The sequence below is a fragment of the Lonchura striata genome, chromosome 2 (genome assembly GCF_046129695.1).
Source record: "Lonchura striata isolate bLonStr1 chromosome 2, bLonStr1.mat, whole genome shotgun sequence".
Classification (NCBI taxonomy): Eukaryota; Metazoa; Chordata; class Aves; order Passeriformes; family Estrildidae; genus Lonchura; species Lonchura striata.
Window position 1 is genome coordinate 110,568,217 of NC_134604.1, and position 17,570 is coordinate 110,585,786.

The window sequence follows — 17,570 nt, forward strand, 5'->3', positions numbered from 1 at the left end:
TGTTCCCAGCCCCGTAGTGAAACTGCTGCAACGTGCTGCAGTTAAGCTCTTTCTTTCCCCATCTGAAAAAAAAAAAAAAATATAAAAAAAAAAATAATAGTGTAGACTTATCTATCTGAAGAATTTGACATTTTCTGAAGAACAGCTGCAGATGTTTCCATTAGAACATCATACCCTCCCACCACCTTTTTTTTTTTTTTTTCCTAGTTTCATGGGCTTATTTATCTTGGGTTTTCACATAAGTATTGGTGAGAAAACCAGTAATGAAACTGATAAAGGTCTTTCTGTACTTCCTACTGAGGAAATTATATTGCAAAAACATCTGGCTGGATCTGTAGCCTTGACTACACTCAAAAATATTTGAAGATACCAAGGAAGAACATAATACAGAAACAGCTGTGGTATGTAAACATGGACAATCCTTTCAAACAACTTGCAAGGAGAAACTGACTCCTGGAGAAAAATAAGCAACAAAATTCCTAAATAAATCTGGCTTATCTGTTAAAGAAAAAAAGACAAATACTTCATCAGTTGGGAGAGGATCAATATTAGTTATTAATAATTTACAGAACGAATGCATTAACTGAAGGCTGTTGTCACTGAAGGTCTCTGCTGGCTTTTCACGCTAACAGGTATTGAGTAATCAATTAATACCATTCAGTTACCAACACTGATTAAGGGATATGAGATTTGACTTTCTTTATTGAAATCTAATGAATAAACATTTCAGTGTAGCTGGGAACAAAAGCAGTTTATTCCCAGGAGCTGAACCAACAGAGAAGTTTGTGAAAGGATAACTCCAGATTCCACTGAACTGCTGTTGATTGGCAGCCCAGGCACCACCTCCTCATTTCCTCCTGCACCTTTCATCCATCTGATTGCACCTACTAGTCACTCCCCAATGTTTATTTCCCCCACCCCCTGCCACATTCACACATGGACCTGTTAAAGATGGACAAGAGTTTCCTCTTTCCTGAAGCAAAAAACAAAAACCAGAACAGTGTTGAGGGAAGGATCAGGCTCGTTGTATCTCACTGCCCCATCCATGCCCATCCTCCAGCAGATCTGACCTCTGCAGGGGGAGGGATGTGTCCCTGCGGCTTGGAGATGCAGTCTGCAGGGTCCCCAAACTGAGCATCTCCTAATCAAGGGCTGGTGGCCTCCCTTTCCTCTCAGCCACATCACAGCTCTGTCCTGGTCTCAGGTTTGCTGCACAAATCAGCACAAACACATAAGGAAAGAGATGGAAGAAGCAGAGACTCAGGAGGGCCAGAGGACACAGCAAAGGACTAAAGCAGGTCTCTTAGCACACACAGAACAGGAAAACTCAAGGCTGCTGGTGACAGATACCACATTACAGTGCAAGTGCCAGGTGGGAAAGTTGCTGGTTTTGGTACCTCACACATTGGGAATCACAGTAATGCCACATCACTCCATATCTGTTCCTGGAGCTGGACCCAAGGCCCCAAATGGAGTCATGGACTGCCACTGGAATAACAGTGAGGGGACTGGAAGTTGTGGAGAGAAGGCTCTGAGCCAAAGTGGTACAAGGGCAGGCAAGGCACCAGAAACAGCAGCAAAAGCATATTAAAATAGAAATGAACACTAGAATGTGAATATTGGAGCATGAGGTTGATATTTGCATTTCACAAACTAACAACTGCTACAGAAAACCCCACAAACCACAACCTCTTTTCTGGGCAAGAGTCAGAGTGGTCTCTCTGTGCCTCGATTGCTGCAAACAGAGCACACACAATACCTGTGAAGCAAAGCCTGGAAAAAAATCAGTCACACATGATATAAGGTCTCCTCTTGAGAAGTTTAACCCTTCACATGTTACACATTCCAGCACTGCCTCTGGCTTACCTGCCACTTTAACACATCACTAACAGAAGGCAGATCTTTGACATTTCCCCCATTCCTCATGAGTGAGGCAAAGAGTTGCATTCAAATGCAAAAACCATCCAAAACTGCAACTGATTCTATTATTGCTCCTATGCACAGTGTTTTGTCACCCAGAGGCACCTTTTCCTCCTCCCCAGGAGCATTTCAGTAGAATCAGACCTGAATTGCAATATAAGGGCTCAGACACTTTTGCCATCACTTCACAGAAGACAGAAATTGGGTGCAGTGTCCAGGGCAGGTCAGCTTTCTCCAAGGGACCACAGAGAGCCATATGTAAATATATATAGAGAGATAAACCAGAAATCAAAGTTAAGCAGCCTCACCTGCAGGTCTGCTCAAAGAGCCAATAGTCAGATAATTAATGCAAACAACAAAGAAGCAAAGATGATTATTTGAAGTCCTAGACTGAAAATACCACCGTGTTTAGAGGATGCTTAACTGGGCAAGTCTCCATCTGTTGCCATGGCAACCCGGTACCCAAAGCAGCCACCCAGAGATGCTGGTGGGAGATTGCCTCCCCCAGAATCTTATAACACAAGTTCAAGTCACGAAAATCATTTCTTTCCCCATCGTGCAGTACTGTGCATTCACACAGATTGGACTCAAATGTAATCATCACAGTAATTATTTCATCTTCAGTTCCAACTTCTTTCTTTCTTGTTTGATGTCTCTGTACCTACTAAACACCTTAAACTGCACCATTTCACTGAACAGCTCCATTATAACCTCACTTCCCAACATCAACAGTTTTCTTATCCTGAGAGAATGACTAATTCAGATTTGTAATTCTTTTTTAAAACAGAAAAATTTTAAATACTTATGCTAGGGCAAAATCCAAACTGCTATTTCATAGAATCATTAAGCTTAGAAATATTTCCAAGATCACAGAGTCTAATGTTTATGATATATATTTGCGTATATATATATATGTGTGTGTGTGTGTATTTTTATTCCATATACTTGCATATATATAATATAAATAGTATATTTATTATATTTATATTTGAATTGAAAAATGTGAGAAGAATCTCATTTTTCATCTGACCCCCATGTGCCCTACAATGTAGCCCTATGATCAAATACATTTGACTATCCAAAGAGTATTCTAAAGTCTATTAAAAAAAAAAAAAAATGAAATTTCATAACACCATTTTGTTCTGCCTGGAATCAGCAATTTTACTGAAATGCCCTTTAATCTTAGCATTTCAGAAAAAAAAACCCACTAGAAAGGACATGACTGGAAATTGCATCTCTGAAAAGCTGTAAATTTCTGAAGGCATTCCTGTTTTACTTTCTCTGCATTACTCACTACTTTATCATGTTCCTCCATAATTATTATCTCCTTTCTAGGAAAAAAATTGCTTCTTACATATAATTATAAAAATCATCTACTAATTCTAAATTTTAATTCATGGAGGGGAGCAAAGAAAATTCTAAGCCATAGGCAGTCAATTAATAACTTCTAAAATAGCTGGCACAAAAAAAATTGTTCACCTTATAACCATAAAAATTCCTCCCTTTGACTAAAATTGCACATTGAGTGGGAAGAAATGCTGCCATTGTACTTGTGCTGTATTAACTTGCAGGTCTTAATGCAGAACTTCCTTCAATTTATGGAATTTGCCAACATTTTCCTCCCTGTATTTATTCTGACACAAAAGATATGTTTGCAAATGATGGTTTTTTTGGTTTTTTTTCCTGGCTGTCAACCTGTTCAGCCACATCTAAATGAGTGAGTCTGCAGGGATGTCAGGTAGCAGATGCTGCTTTGCACAGAGCCAGTGGGCAGAGCAGCCCTGGTGCAGTCCAGAGCAGTGAACAATCATTGCACCAGGCTCAGCATCAGGATGTGCCTAAAAATGCACCTTGGAAATGGGATAACAGCCTGCAGAACAAACCCAGTCCTCTGTTAATGGAGAAACTGTGAGATGCAGAAATGTTTCACAAGAATGACAGTAAAAAACCAAAACATATTGCAATTGATTATATAGAGATAAGTAAGACTTCAGTTCAGGGTCTAAGGTAGATGGACTCAAGTATTTTTAACAGAACCATTCAATTATTCAACAGATGGATGTCCATGGATATTGAACACATTGAAGCTGTTATTTTAGTAATCTTTGTATTCCTCTTCTTGATCTTGAATACAAGTCTCATTTGGACCAGAGATGTAATGAATTTAACTTATTTTCTTAATTTAAGTGATGAGTCTCAAAAAAACCCAAAAAACCAAAAAAAACAAACAAAAAAAAACCACTAAAAACAACCCAAACCCAAATAAATAAATTTTAAAATCCCCACCTGAAGTATCTAAAATGTTAAGAAAAACATAGGAAATCTGTCAAAACCTATAAAAAGTTATAGAAGCTGCTATTGCTGTTAGATCACATGGGAAATACAAATTTCCTCATTATTAGATGTCTTGGTACAGTATCCCTGACCTACCACCTTTGATGCTCAGGAATGGTTGCAAAATACTTGTAACATCCATACAGCAAATAAAAGAATTTGGCCAAAACTGCTGCACTTTACCCAAAGAAACAAAATCCATTTGTTAATGCTGCAGAAGGACATTTGGGGAGAACAGCATCATTCATGGTCAACACAGTTGCAGTGAATGAGGTCAAGAAGAAGAAGAAGAGAGGAACATGCCCCAGGCAGGTGAGGTAAATTGTGGGAGAAAGCAAAAAAAAAAAAAAAGAAAAAAAAAAACCACTCATTCAATCAGGAATTAAGTTTCTAGCATGTAAAAATTATATCAGTTAGTGGAAGAATCCAGTTTGCTGTTGTTTAGATCAAATTACTTGACTATTCAAACAAAACCCCTCCTTGTTTATACTCAGGGCTCTCTGACCTCCTTCTAAGAAATGTCCCCACAACATCCTGTAATTCAGTGCCACCAGCATGAGTTTCCATGTCACTGTGACCCAGAGGGACAGAGGGCAGGAGCAGGAGAAGACCTCACCCACAGCCAGGCAGCCGTTTTGCACCAGTGGGATTTTTCCTTTGTGCTCCACAGCTTCTTTATTGCATCGCTGTGCTAGAAACTGGAATTTAATAGCCTTGGTCTTGTCTGTGCCCTAATGAACACAATCTGATTACTGCTCCACCACTGAGAGATCGAACCTGGCGCTGGTCACCTTTAGCTCTGTCACTCCTCATCTGCCAGCTAAAATGTTTTAATTGAAATAATGGCTTGAGACAGTAATGCCTGCAAGGCATTATAGATATGGATTGTAAATAAAACAAAAAGCAAAAAAACAACAGCATTAAAAAAGCACAACCCAGGGTCTGGGTGCGTTAAGGTGGCACAGGATTGTTTTGTAAGGTTCCTCACAGTATGGGAAGTTTGAGGAATTTTGCTCGTGTGAAGAATACTGTGCCTTCAGTGTGACGGCAACCTTTTAACTTCTCTAACTTGGGCCATCTTAACAATACTAATTTAGGTATCTGACTCAATCTTATCAAAGAAAATTCAAAAATTTTAGTTCAGAACCTAAAACCATGGTAGAGCTGGGCCAATGTAAGTTGTTACTCTCAGTCATGCCTTGCTTTCATGTCTAAACACTACAGTGAAAACTAGCAAAGCAACTCTTTTTTGACCCAAGTATTTAGGCCATGGGGGGAGATACTCTGTTTTCCTAAACTGTATCACCATGCTGCAATTAACGCCATTAAAATGAATATCAGTCATTTAGAATACTACAGAGCTTAGGAAAACAACAAAATTACAGTTTCAGAAACCCCAAGGAGCAAAAAGAGACATTATCAACCTATCTGCTTAAAATGTACATTTACTTAAAATATTTGTACAAAGAACCTAACATTTCTGCCTAAGATACAGCACTCTATGAGCAAATATAATTTATTTCTGTTGGCATTTCATTGTCTAGCCAAGGCAATGAGTTTTTCTGTCTGTAATTTCTGTAATTTTGCCACCGAGGTCAGTAGGAGTTAATGGGACTTCAAGGGAGCATAAACTCTAGCTCTAGCTTTCAGTGACCTCCCTGCAAGAGCTCCTGGATGATCCATCCATGGTGCAGGAGCAGCATTTACTAAGTTCTTAAAACCAGAATTACAAACATTCAGCCTATGCTTGTCCCAAGCATTGCAGCTGGTTAAGCGATACAGAGCCTGAGCAGATATCAGTGAGATGACCAAAGTTGTGGGGTGTTAACCTCAAGCCCTGCCAAGCATGGGATGAAGACAATTTGTAGCATTTGGGTGGAAACTCAACACCTTTGGTACAGTGGTACTCAGGCTTAAGCACTGAAGGCACAGCTGCTCTGCCCAAGGCTTCCCTCATTTCTACTTCACTTTTACATCTGAAGTTCCCCTTGAGACTTCATATTGACAAAACTGGGCACTCCAGATTTTCAAAGGTTGAGTTATTTCTAGTATCAATCATTTACTGTGTTCTCTTCATTTAATGGACTTGTCATGAACAGCCTTGGCTACCTCATACTTTAAAAGCATGTCAGAAGTCTTCTTCTAGGCTTCAGGCAGGTAAAAAACCAAAGCCAAACACATTCTGCATGTCCTTTGTTATGGCTCCAAAATATACTGAAAAAGTTAATAATAACATTAATGATATAATTATAATTTATACTCTGATATTATCACACACCCTCAGTCCCAGGGCTTCCTTTAGCTTTTGTCATCCTTTTCTGCTAGTTTTCAATCTGGGCTGCCTCAAAACACAACAGACATAACACAGGAGGAAAAAAGGACAGAGTGAACTGCAAGTGCTACAGCAAACAGATCACAGTACTGGATCAAATAAAGCCAAGCACAGTGAACTGGCTGAGGGTCTATACAGGCAGTTTCCTAAAGGCTCCTTTTAGGCATTACTATTATGAAGAGATCTACAAGGAAATAAAATGCCATCCAGATTTACTCTGAAGAATAGTTTTGCCTTCCATACACAGCAATGTGAGAAAAAAAAAAGGTTAAGCTGCATCTACAAACTCTTGCAAAATTATGCAAGTTGTCTCAGAAGAGAAATGCTTATCTGGTTTGCCAAGTCTTGCTTGTTCTCAAGCAACAAATTCAATTTTTTTTAGTTCTCTGAGAAAAGTAAATGCTTAAAAAATACAATTAACTAGAAGAGGTGAACTTAAAAAATAAACAGAGTATCATTCTCATATCTTGACATTAAAGATTAACATGTAATTTCCCAGATTTCTTAGCATCTAATGACTCAGGTGTTCACCTAGGTCAGGCTGAGCAACAGCAAAGCTCAGCAGACTCATCATGTCCTCATTCCATGGCTACCATTTTTATTTCACAATTTAATTGATCTTCAGCTAATGATTTTCACACAAATAGCACACAGTAATTACAGATTTATATTGAGTACTTCTCAAAGTCACTTCCAAACAGCCCCACCCCAGAGGCTCTTTGAAAACTTCTATCATCATCACAGCCCATAAATACAAGTACGTGTGCACACACACAGAGAGGCTAAATTGTAAAACCTACAAGGATTTGCAAACATTTTATTTATTTGAACAACCAAAAAATTAAGATTAACCCTGTTGAAAGCCCAAACCATTCCCCAGCTGAGATACCAAAGGCTGAGAATGTACATGTCATCTAGAGAAGCCCAAAAGAGAGCCACTAAATAAGATGATTTGTGACTTCCATCCACCCATCTCTATGTGCAGGCAGGAGGAAGTTTGAGCCAAACAGTTCATAAAAACGTCACTGATATCAAAGAAAAAATGCTGCCACTAAAATTGTACCATTCTGATAGAATGTGCAGGGGCAAAAATGGTGAAGGAAGCATAGAAGAAAAGAGAAATATCTAAAGTGGGGGGGAAAAAGGCATTTACACCCTTTTCTCATTTGTGCTCGTTATTTATTACAACTCAGTGATTCAGCCTCTGGCCAAGCTACCTCATAAAAATTAATTAAAATCGGAACAAAACAGGTGTCTTGCTCCAATATTTAATACATTCAAACACAGATTTATCACTCAAGCAAAAATGAGCCCAGTTTATAGTCAAGCTATCCTAGTAATCCAGGTAATCATGGTGCACAGCATGAACCTGCTGTTTGATCAGCTGTTGCTGCGTGCAGTCAACTGAACAGACTCAATTCAATGTTTTATATATGAATTATAACATCAAGATAAAGAGCATCTGCCTGGGAGGCAGGAAGCTACAGGGGCATCTTTCCTCCCACCCTCCTCACTTCCAGCTGGGTGAAACTGAAAAGCATGAAAAAGTTGAATAGTACAAAGTAATATCTGTAAAATGAGCAGCTTTAAAATTAATCAAAACTTCAGGGAACTTTGTAAACACCTGAAAAATGAAGTACCAACAGAAGCCAGGACACCACCATAACTTAATCTTTGCAAGATGCCCAAGTCTCTAATGAACCACAGCCAGACTCTTCAGTGGTAAAAATTAATGCATCTGTGATTTATTTTGCCAGATGTGCCAGCTACTAGAAATAAACCACAAGGTCTCAGACTTTCTAGACTAGACCACCCATTCTTCCAGGGATGGTTTTCACTTTGCTTTCCCCCATCCTTTCCCTTGCTCTCCTTTCCCCTACACAATCACCCAGAGACCCCCTACAAAAATCCTGATGCTCATAATTTCCATGGGCAGTTCCTTGCCCTCCATCTGCTGCTGCTGCTGCTCCTGATGCTGTAAAGAGCCCACAAAACTCACACAGTTGAGTCCTGTGGGGCTGTGGGTGGCACAGGGACAGAAGCCTGCTCTTCCCATAAATAATATTATTACTGTTTCTTGACTTGGTCAATGCAATTCCTCTCTGGCTTAGCAGCACTTTTCAGCACCTCTTTTATTACTAATTTGTCCAGAAATCAGGGTCTCCCCAAATGTGACCCTAATGACCATTCTTCTTTCTCTTCCCTTCCAGCCCCAAACCAAATAATGGTGTGTGGAGAAAAAACAGTTTTCCAAGTGACTTTATACTTATTTTCCTTTTAAGCAAGTTGTTTGCACAGAAATCTGACAAGACAGAGAAAGTTGTGCAAAATACAAGAGTTTGGGTGGGTTATTTAGAGGAATGCTTGTCACTCATGTTTTAAATACCAATGGCCTGCAGTGCAGCCTCACTGACCACTAAAACCAGCAAAAAAAAAAAAGTTAGAAAATAATAATGCAGCATTACAAAATTATAAACTTTAGACTCTAATCAGTCTAAAAGGGAAAAAGAACTAGTGGATTAGATGAATGATTCAATTTTAACCATCCTTCAAGGCAGCAACAATAATAATATCTGACATAAGTTTACAAGGATGAAACAGGTTATCTGCCCAAAAGGAAAATCACATTAAGTTCAAAAATGGCTATATAAAAATTAAATGATTGAAAGTTTAATGAGATTAATAGAATTCCTCAAGAAACCAAAGCCTGGCTGAAACCCTGAAGTCCTCACCACAAAAAAGCAAGGACCTATTGCAGCAAGTCCAGAGGAGGCCCACAGAGATGATCCAAGTGATGGAACAATTTTTTCTACAAGGAAGGACTGAGAGAACTTGGGCTGTTCAGCCTCGAGAAGAGGCTCAGGGAAAACCATATAACAGCTCCCAGTGCCTAAAGAGGTTTATCAGAAAGATGAGGATGAAATTCTTAGTAGGGCCTGTCACAATAAGACAAGTGATAATGATTTTTAGACTAAAAGAGGGTAGATTCAGATTAGATGTAAAGAAAGTAATTTCTTACAATGAGGATGGTGAAGAGCTGGAACAGGTTGGACAGGAGAGGTGGTGGAAACATTCAAGGCCGGGTTGGACAGGGCTCTGAGCAATGTGATCTAACTGAAGATGTCCCTGCTCATTGCAGAGCAGTTGGAACAGACAACCTTTAGAGGTCCCTTCCAGCCCAAAATGTCCTATGACTACAACTCCCCAAGAATGATGACTGATTTTGGAATCACCCCTGAGTGGTTTATAAATACATCAAGAGATACTGTCAACAAAGAAAATCCAAAGGAAGGTCTTCAGTAATCTAGGACCCTGCTCACTAAACTTTTATAAGCAAGATAAACTTCACTGCTGTATCAGTGCACTCTGTTACATAACTGCTACACAACAGAGACAGAACACAAAGGCAAACAACTCCTCTTTTGGGAAAGGGCAGAGAGACAACATGGCTTTTTATCATGAAATAACATAACTATTTAATTACAGCTGTCATTTGTGCTATGGAGAAGGAAATTGTGTCAGTGGGAAATGTGCCAAAATCCCCAGATTGTTTACATACAGAATAATAACTTCTGAAGAAGAAAAGCCTTCTGAATTGATTAAATTAAGTGTAAGGCCTAATTCTTTATCATTAGCTGCTGTGTAAGGTATGTAAATATAGAGCCAACTCTCTGCTGGTTTATAATAATACAAGCAGCACTGGAAGTTTACCTCTGGGACTATCAGAGCTGTGTAAACCCACACTGCTCAGGCTGCAAACATGTATACACAGCTTTTTGGCACAGCTTTGGATAAGACTGCAAACACACACCAGTAACAGTACCTCCAGTAGTCAACAGCATTCCTGTCAACACACTCCTGAGATCATCTTAGACAGCCTGAACACCCCAGGATGGAGCCAGAGCAGAGGGCTGCTCATCACAGCCACTGGGACCACAGGCACCAGTGTTTAACCCAGACCTTGTCACTGTGCTGTCTGACATGGTGCTGCTGGCTGACTGACACTGATCGCTCCTACAGCAGGGGAAGCACAATGAATTGCACTTCTGGAAAATAACTCCTGACCTTGATGGTGCCAGGGAGTAAAATGAGGAAATCATGATTCATAAGTATGCAGAATGTGATCTTTTGGCAACCTCTTGATGCTGCAAGAAAATGAAAGAAAGAGAAGCAGGCAAGGAGAAAACAGAAAGGATGGACATAAAGGATGCAGGTGCACATCTCTGGTAAAGATGACCAATTGTAACTGTGTCTTCATGGAAGGAAGAAGAGCACAAAATTGAAATACTCTTTCCATGTCACTATCTTTGATCAGGGAAACTAAGTTTCCCAAGACAACCAGCTGAAAATGCCTATGTGAAAAAATAGTGCAGAACATCAAACACTAGAACTGAACCAACTCCCTAGTGCAGACAAACACCAATCACCACCTCCAATGTGGTTAGGTTCTAGTCAAGCACTAGACCAAGCTCTGACAAATCTCACCAACTAAAAGCACCCCTGCAGGTGATTGTCCAAGCAGACAATGCACAGAACTTGCTTACAAAGAGCTTTCAGTCTCTCCTGAAAATTTTGTCAAAAAAACAAAAAACCCAGGTATTCAGCAGCACAGATAAGAAAATCTTGTGGACTCTCCAGCTTGTAACTTTAACACCCACTGCTGCACATAAACTTTGGTTCCCTAGTAGTTATTTCCCTTAATAGTTTAACATATTTCCCATAAGAGATACAACAGCAATTCCTTTCCCAAAGTTTTGCCATCCTAACTTACCTGTTTTCCCCTTCCATAGTAGTTTTCACATTTTGCTGAACAGACTGAATGAACTTTCCCTTTCATAATGGTTAAATAAGCTAATGAAAAACCTTTCCTTAATGATGCATCACCCTGAGCTTTGTGAGATGAGATGGCTCCTGCAGGTAGGCTGGGAAGCTTCTTATCAAATCAACTCTCAGACCAATTAGGAGGTCTCAGAATTACAAGAGCTGCCCCTGCTGCCTAGGCTACCAAACCATTTCACAACATTATGCAGCTGCTTTCTGTTCTGTTTACTGTGCATTGCCAAGTTTTTTTTATGTGAAATGTCTAGAAGTCAATGCAGATCCCATCTAACTGGCTCATACTGCTTTAGCCATGAGAGAGGTTGAGTACAAAAGGAATAAATTCCTGCTTTAAGATACAGAGACAGGCGACTGAAAATGTGAACCAAGAGCTTCATCATGCCAACTGACAGGAAAATGTCCTGGATTCCCTTTGCCAGAGGGCATCCCAGAGAGGGTGGCACTCCCTGCAGAGGGTCAGAGTTCTTCCACTGACCGATGCAACCTGGTTCATCATGAACAGCTGTTTCATACTCACCCCTATTTTTGGTTTGTGGGATTTTTCCTTTTCCAAATGAACATCCAGCATAGGATTCCCAGACTAGTAATGTTCTCCAAAAAAAATTGTCTTGTTTGGAAAACCACCTTTTCAGAGGAGGAGTATTGAGACATTGTAATTTACTATCAGATGCCAAAAGAAACAAGTACCTACTGAAAATTATCTATTTCATCTATAGTTTTCTTACAACATGTCCGAGATTTTAAAAAACAATTTTTCCCTATGCATCAGTCTATTTTTAAACGTATAGAATACCATCACATAATAGCCCTCAAAACACTTGGTCTGTTTTGGGATGTTTTGGTTTCATTGTTATTTTTGAAGTAACTTGTCAGTGGTTCACAGATGCAGTGAGAGCTACTGTAATTATACAGCACATTAAGTTGTCACACAAATTAAAAGTGAGGCTTAAGAAGAGTAGAGAGCACAGTGGCATCAATATAATGCAAGCATAAGTATGGAAATATTTTTAAAATCCAACATAACAATAGAGTTACTTTATCTTGCAGTATGTTTTGGTTCTAAGCTTACAGGAACATGGCAGGTTGGTTGTGAACAGCAAAACACCAAGCATACTTCAAATAACACTATAATTAAGAAAAGATTTCACCTTTAAGGAAAAAAAAATTAATTAACCTCACTTTCATTGTAAAATCTGTGCACCAGGACTTAAGAGAAGCATTTTCATAAGCAGGACTGGCATAAAATTAGGATTAAATCTGATAATTTACTTGAAAACACAACAAGGAAAGCAGCTCCCAAGGCAAAAGCGGGGACAAGAAAACACTTTTGAATAAAAAAAAAAAAAAAAAAAAAAAAAAAAAAAAAAAAAAACCCACAACAGCAACAACAAAATAGAGAAAGTCTGTAAACAAAATCTCTGGACCAATTTCAAGATTTTATTTTAAGTCATTGGTTTCTCAATTAAGAAGATAAACAAGTCTGATGATGTAACTTTATTGTTTTCTCATAGTTGTTTTGACCCTCATGCTAGAGGAGCCCTTCAAAGTAAAAGACAGGACTCCAAGCAAAAAGAACCTGCCACAATGCACATTCCAGCTCTAAGAGGGTCTGTTATGCTTCTGATCTAAATATTCTTTAGTACTAGGCATACTGCATGCAATGTGTGGCTAAGCATTTTCATATATGCTTTTTGACTCTGGGAAATTTTATTTTAAAATATTTCTTTTTAATCTTCACCATTTGCAAAAAATGTCAAAAACTTTTGCTGAAGTTTTACCCATAAAACAGAATCTATCCTTAGTAAATCCTCCTGCTCCTCAAAGGTCTTCATTATCATCAATATTGAGATCACCTAACATCTTCAGAAAAGCCACAGACCATTACTTTGACTTGAAAGAAATGAAGACTAATTCTGAGTAGATTTTCATTACATAAAACTTAAATTGGCAAGTTCCTTAGTTTTATTCTTCCCTTTTATCAAACCTGCAATAAAGGACACTAAAAATGATTCAGCAAAGGAAGTGGCATCTTCAGATGGAAGAACAGAGACTGCCAGGGTTGTGAAGGCCCCTGCACTGTTACTTCATGATCAGGTTTTCAGTCTTTACATTTTAAACCCTACTAATGACATCTGGATAAAAAGACAGGCAGAGCTGCTGAGCCTGCAAATGCACAGCTTGTTTTACCTGCAGAAATAAAGAGAAAGGAGATGGCCAAATGGCAGCTCCGTGACACTTGTTTGTGTGCATCCTCCTGCTGGCACAGCAAGTCTTTGTTTGCTCTGCAATTCCCTGCTTTGCTGGGGGCTGGAGCAGGTGGCTTGAGCCACCTCAATGTGACAAAAACCTTCTACTGTTTTCACAGGCAGCAGCCACAGAGCTTTGGTCAGAAGAGCCTCAGGCAGCACAAATCCAGAGATTTGCTGAAGGAACACACACAAATTCTGGAGCAGCAACAGCAGGTCTCCAAGGGGTGCCTCATTCTAAAAATCAAACACTTCTCTCTCTGGTGGACAGGAGAAGAGATTTCTGCAACAGCTGTGCATGTTAGCAGGAGTTTTAGATGAGTATAAGGAGATCTAAAACCACAGTTCCATCACCTGGCTGCAAGTCAATGATTTACAGACAAGTGTGGATCAGAGGTGAAGCAGGAGCTGTACACAACAGCTAGAGGAAAGGGACTGAAGAGGAGTGCTCAGTCAATAGCAATTTTTGTGCCTGTATGCTTCCAGCCTTTGTGGGAAGACAGGAGAAAAGTTGATACAGCACAAAACAGGAGCATTTTGGTGGATATTTAGTGTAAAAAGAAATAAATAGAAAATTGGTTCCCCCTGCCACTTGCTGCTGTCTACAGGTGGTAAAGAACAAAGCACACGACTGACCAGAGCTTAGCACTGCTCCTCTGCTCTGATGCTCTTCCAGAAAAACCTAAGAGGGCTGCACAGGCCTGCCACAAAAATATTCCCTTGGCAACCATGGATAACAAGGGCAGTTCAAAAGCTGTTACACTGACTCTTTCACTCCAACTCATTCAACAGAGGGAATGTAGCACTACTGCTGTACAAACCCATGTCACTGGAAATGTTTTTGTTTATGAGGCATGAGCAGACATTTACCATAGGCTAATTACTTTAACTGAGTTTCACTGTGACACACGGTGTAAGTTAAAAATTAGCCATAACACTGTGTTCAGAATCTACTGTGCTTTATAGAAAAGCAATGGTTAATTTTTGCTGTTTGTATAAACATACTTGAAACATTCAAACATTATTCAGCAGTTTGTTATCAGAGAATCATCCTTAGGAAATAATGCCTATGATTTTTTCTCTGCATTTTGTGTATCACTCAAATTGTGTGCTACACACCTTAGCATGATGGTTAAACAGATATCTACAATTATATATAAGAGTGGAAATTAAAAGGCATGTGAAAAATGGATGGACAAAATCAAATTTTGTAACAGATCTCGAGTAATTGTTTGTGGTTTGGCAGGAGATATTGCTGGATCTGTGGATGTGTGTACACTCCTCATGCTCTGAGGAGATCACCAGTGGGACAGGAGCTATCACTCCATACCTCCCTGTGCTAAGGGGACAAAAAGCAAACACTGATATGCCAAAGACACGGGGAAAAAAATATCTATTGCCCATGCACAATTTATTTGGCATATGTATCTTGGAACAAAATGCACAGGGAAGAGATTTACTGTGGATAGGCACAGAGGTTTTCTAGCCCAGGTTGGGTTAAAAAGAGCTGATTGTCACTCAAGTGCAAGAAGGCTCCAGGGCCCCAGTGCTGTCTGTCCATTCTGCCAGGCTGCTCATGCTCTCAAACCCATAGCCGTGCTGAAAGGGGAGCTAGAAACTTCCTATCCACCCAGCTGATTGCAGGCATTTTTCCTTTCTGCCTCTACCTGTGCTGAACAAAAGGCAGCAAAGGATTCAAATTAATCACATGTGACCGAGGGCCTCTGCCTCACACCCCTGGACTGGGTGCAGAGGATGCTGAGTGCTTCTAGCCTTGCTTGTCCAAAAGATCCAGGGGTACTGGACAAATTGCACATGTTCAGGGGACGCCAGGACTGGACAGTGAAAAACCAGAGATATAAAACATACATCCATAAAATAAGATTGAATTTAAAAAAATAATTAAATAAAATGAACAATAGTAGTAAGAATGAATGGTAATGGATATAAACAATAATAAAAATAATTATAAAAAATACAATATAAATAAATAATGATGGAAATAAATAATACTGGACAAAAATAATATTTGAAATAAATAATAATGGAAATAAATAAAAATAAAAATTAATTATAAAAATTAATTATAATAAAAATTAGTAACAATAAAACCAAAGGCAAAGTAAATTATGAAATAAAAATAAGACAAAAATAAGTAAAATAACACTACAAAACATGACTAATAGTTTATAATAATAAAACACTGCCTGCACCACAGGGCGCTCCGCCCGACCCATGGGGCTGCGCTCAGCCGGCTTTTCCGAGCCGGTGGCGATGCGCTGGGGCCGGACGGGGGTCGCGCATCCCCCGCGGCTCTGCCCCGTCCCCGTCCCCGCCCCGCCGGCCCCGCACCCACCTGAGATGCCGCCCCCGACCACGACCACGTCGCATCTCTCGGCCATGGCGCTGCGGGCGCTCGCTGCTCCCGCGGCGGCTCCGGCCGGGCTCTGCCGGTCCCGCCCCGCGCTGGCACCGCCCCCGCTGCGGGACCGGGCACATCCACCGGGTTTGCATCCTGCCGGTCTGTGTGCACCGGCCGGGCAAATCCACCCGGGTTTGCATCCTGCCGGTCTGTGTGCACCGGCCGGGCAAATCCACCTCTGTGTGCATCCTGCCGGTCTGTGTGCACCGGCCGGGCACATCCACCCGGGTTTGCATCCTGCCGGTCTGTGTGCACCGGCCGGGCACATCCACCTGTGTGTGCATCCTGCCGGTCTGTGTGCACCGACCGGGCACATCCACCGGGTTTGCATCCTGCCGGTCTGTGTGCACCGGCCGGGCAAATCCACCCGGGTTTGCATCCTGCCGACCAGTTTGTACCAGCCGGGCAAATCCACCAGTGTGTGCATCCTGCTGGGCAAATCCACCTGTGTGTGCATCCTGCCGGGCAAATCCACCCGGGTTTGCATCCTGCCGGGCAAATCCACCCGGGTTTGCATCCTGCCGGCCCGTTTGTACCAGCCGGGCAAATGCACCTGTGTGTGCATCCTGCCGGTCTGTGTGCACCGGCCGGGCAAATCCACCAGTGTGTGCATCCTGCCGGGCAAATCCACCCGGGTTTGCATCCTGCTGACCTGTGTGCACCTGCCGGGCAAATCCACCAGTGTGTGCATCCTGCCGGGCAAATCCACCCGGGTTTGCATCCTGCCGGTCTGTGTGCACCGGCCGGGCAAATCCACCCGGGTTTGCATCCTGCTGGGCAAATCCACCCGGGTTTGCATCCTGCTGGGCAAATCCACCTGTGTGTGCATCCTGCCGGCTGGGCGCTGCTGCTGCTGCCGGGCACTGGCCCAGGCAGGGACAGCCGTGCCGGGGGGTCTCTCCTGCCTCCCGCACGGGCTGCGGAGGGACTTTGGCCACGCTGGAGCAGCGCGGCTCCCAGGGCGCAGCGAGGGAATTTGGCCATGCTGGAGCAGCTTGGCTCCCAAGGCGCAGCGGTCGGGGCTCTCTGCGTGGAATCCACTTCTGCAGCCACCCTGGGGCAGCCAGAGGAACCTGTGGGGGCTCTGACATGTGTCGGTGCTCCTGCAGACCGGCCTCTGAGCACAGAGCTGAGTGGGACCCCCAAGAGGCGCACACCCCCACAGCGCAAAGGGTGGCTCGTCCAGAAGCGACAGTGTCACCAAATCCACCGCGATGCTTTCGGCTGGTCCCTCACACACCCAGCAGGGCTTTCCACTGCTCAGGGTTCTGTTTTACCTCCCACAGCCCGCAGAGGGTTCCCAGCTCCAGGGCATCCTCTGAGCCAAAGACACTTGCTCAGTTTCTGTCATTCCCCATGTCCTGGAGCTGTGCATTGCAAAAAGCAGGCCATGAGTCTGGAGAGGGCTCCCTGTCCCTCTTCCATAATCAAGTGAGAGTTTATGGCGTTCAGAGACAGAGAATACAAATATTGACTA

The 17,570-nt window shown here is 41.7% G+C and overlaps 1 protein-coding gene across 1 annotated transcript in view; it reads right to left on the reverse strand.

The window, feature by feature from the left end:
* LOC110474874 (amine oxidase [flavin-containing] B) overlaps positions 1-16,157 on the reverse strand; it is a 50,149-nt gene extending 33,992 nt beyond the window's left edge. The window contains exon 1 of the mRNA XM_021538643.2: positions 16,028-16,157. Within this exon, the coding sequence (XP_021394318.1) occupies positions 16,028-16,073 (46 nt within the window). The 5' untranslated portion in view covers positions 16,074-16,157. The remainder of the gene's footprint in view (positions 1-16,027) is intronic.
* Positions 16,158-17,570: the final 1,413 nt, after the last annotated feature.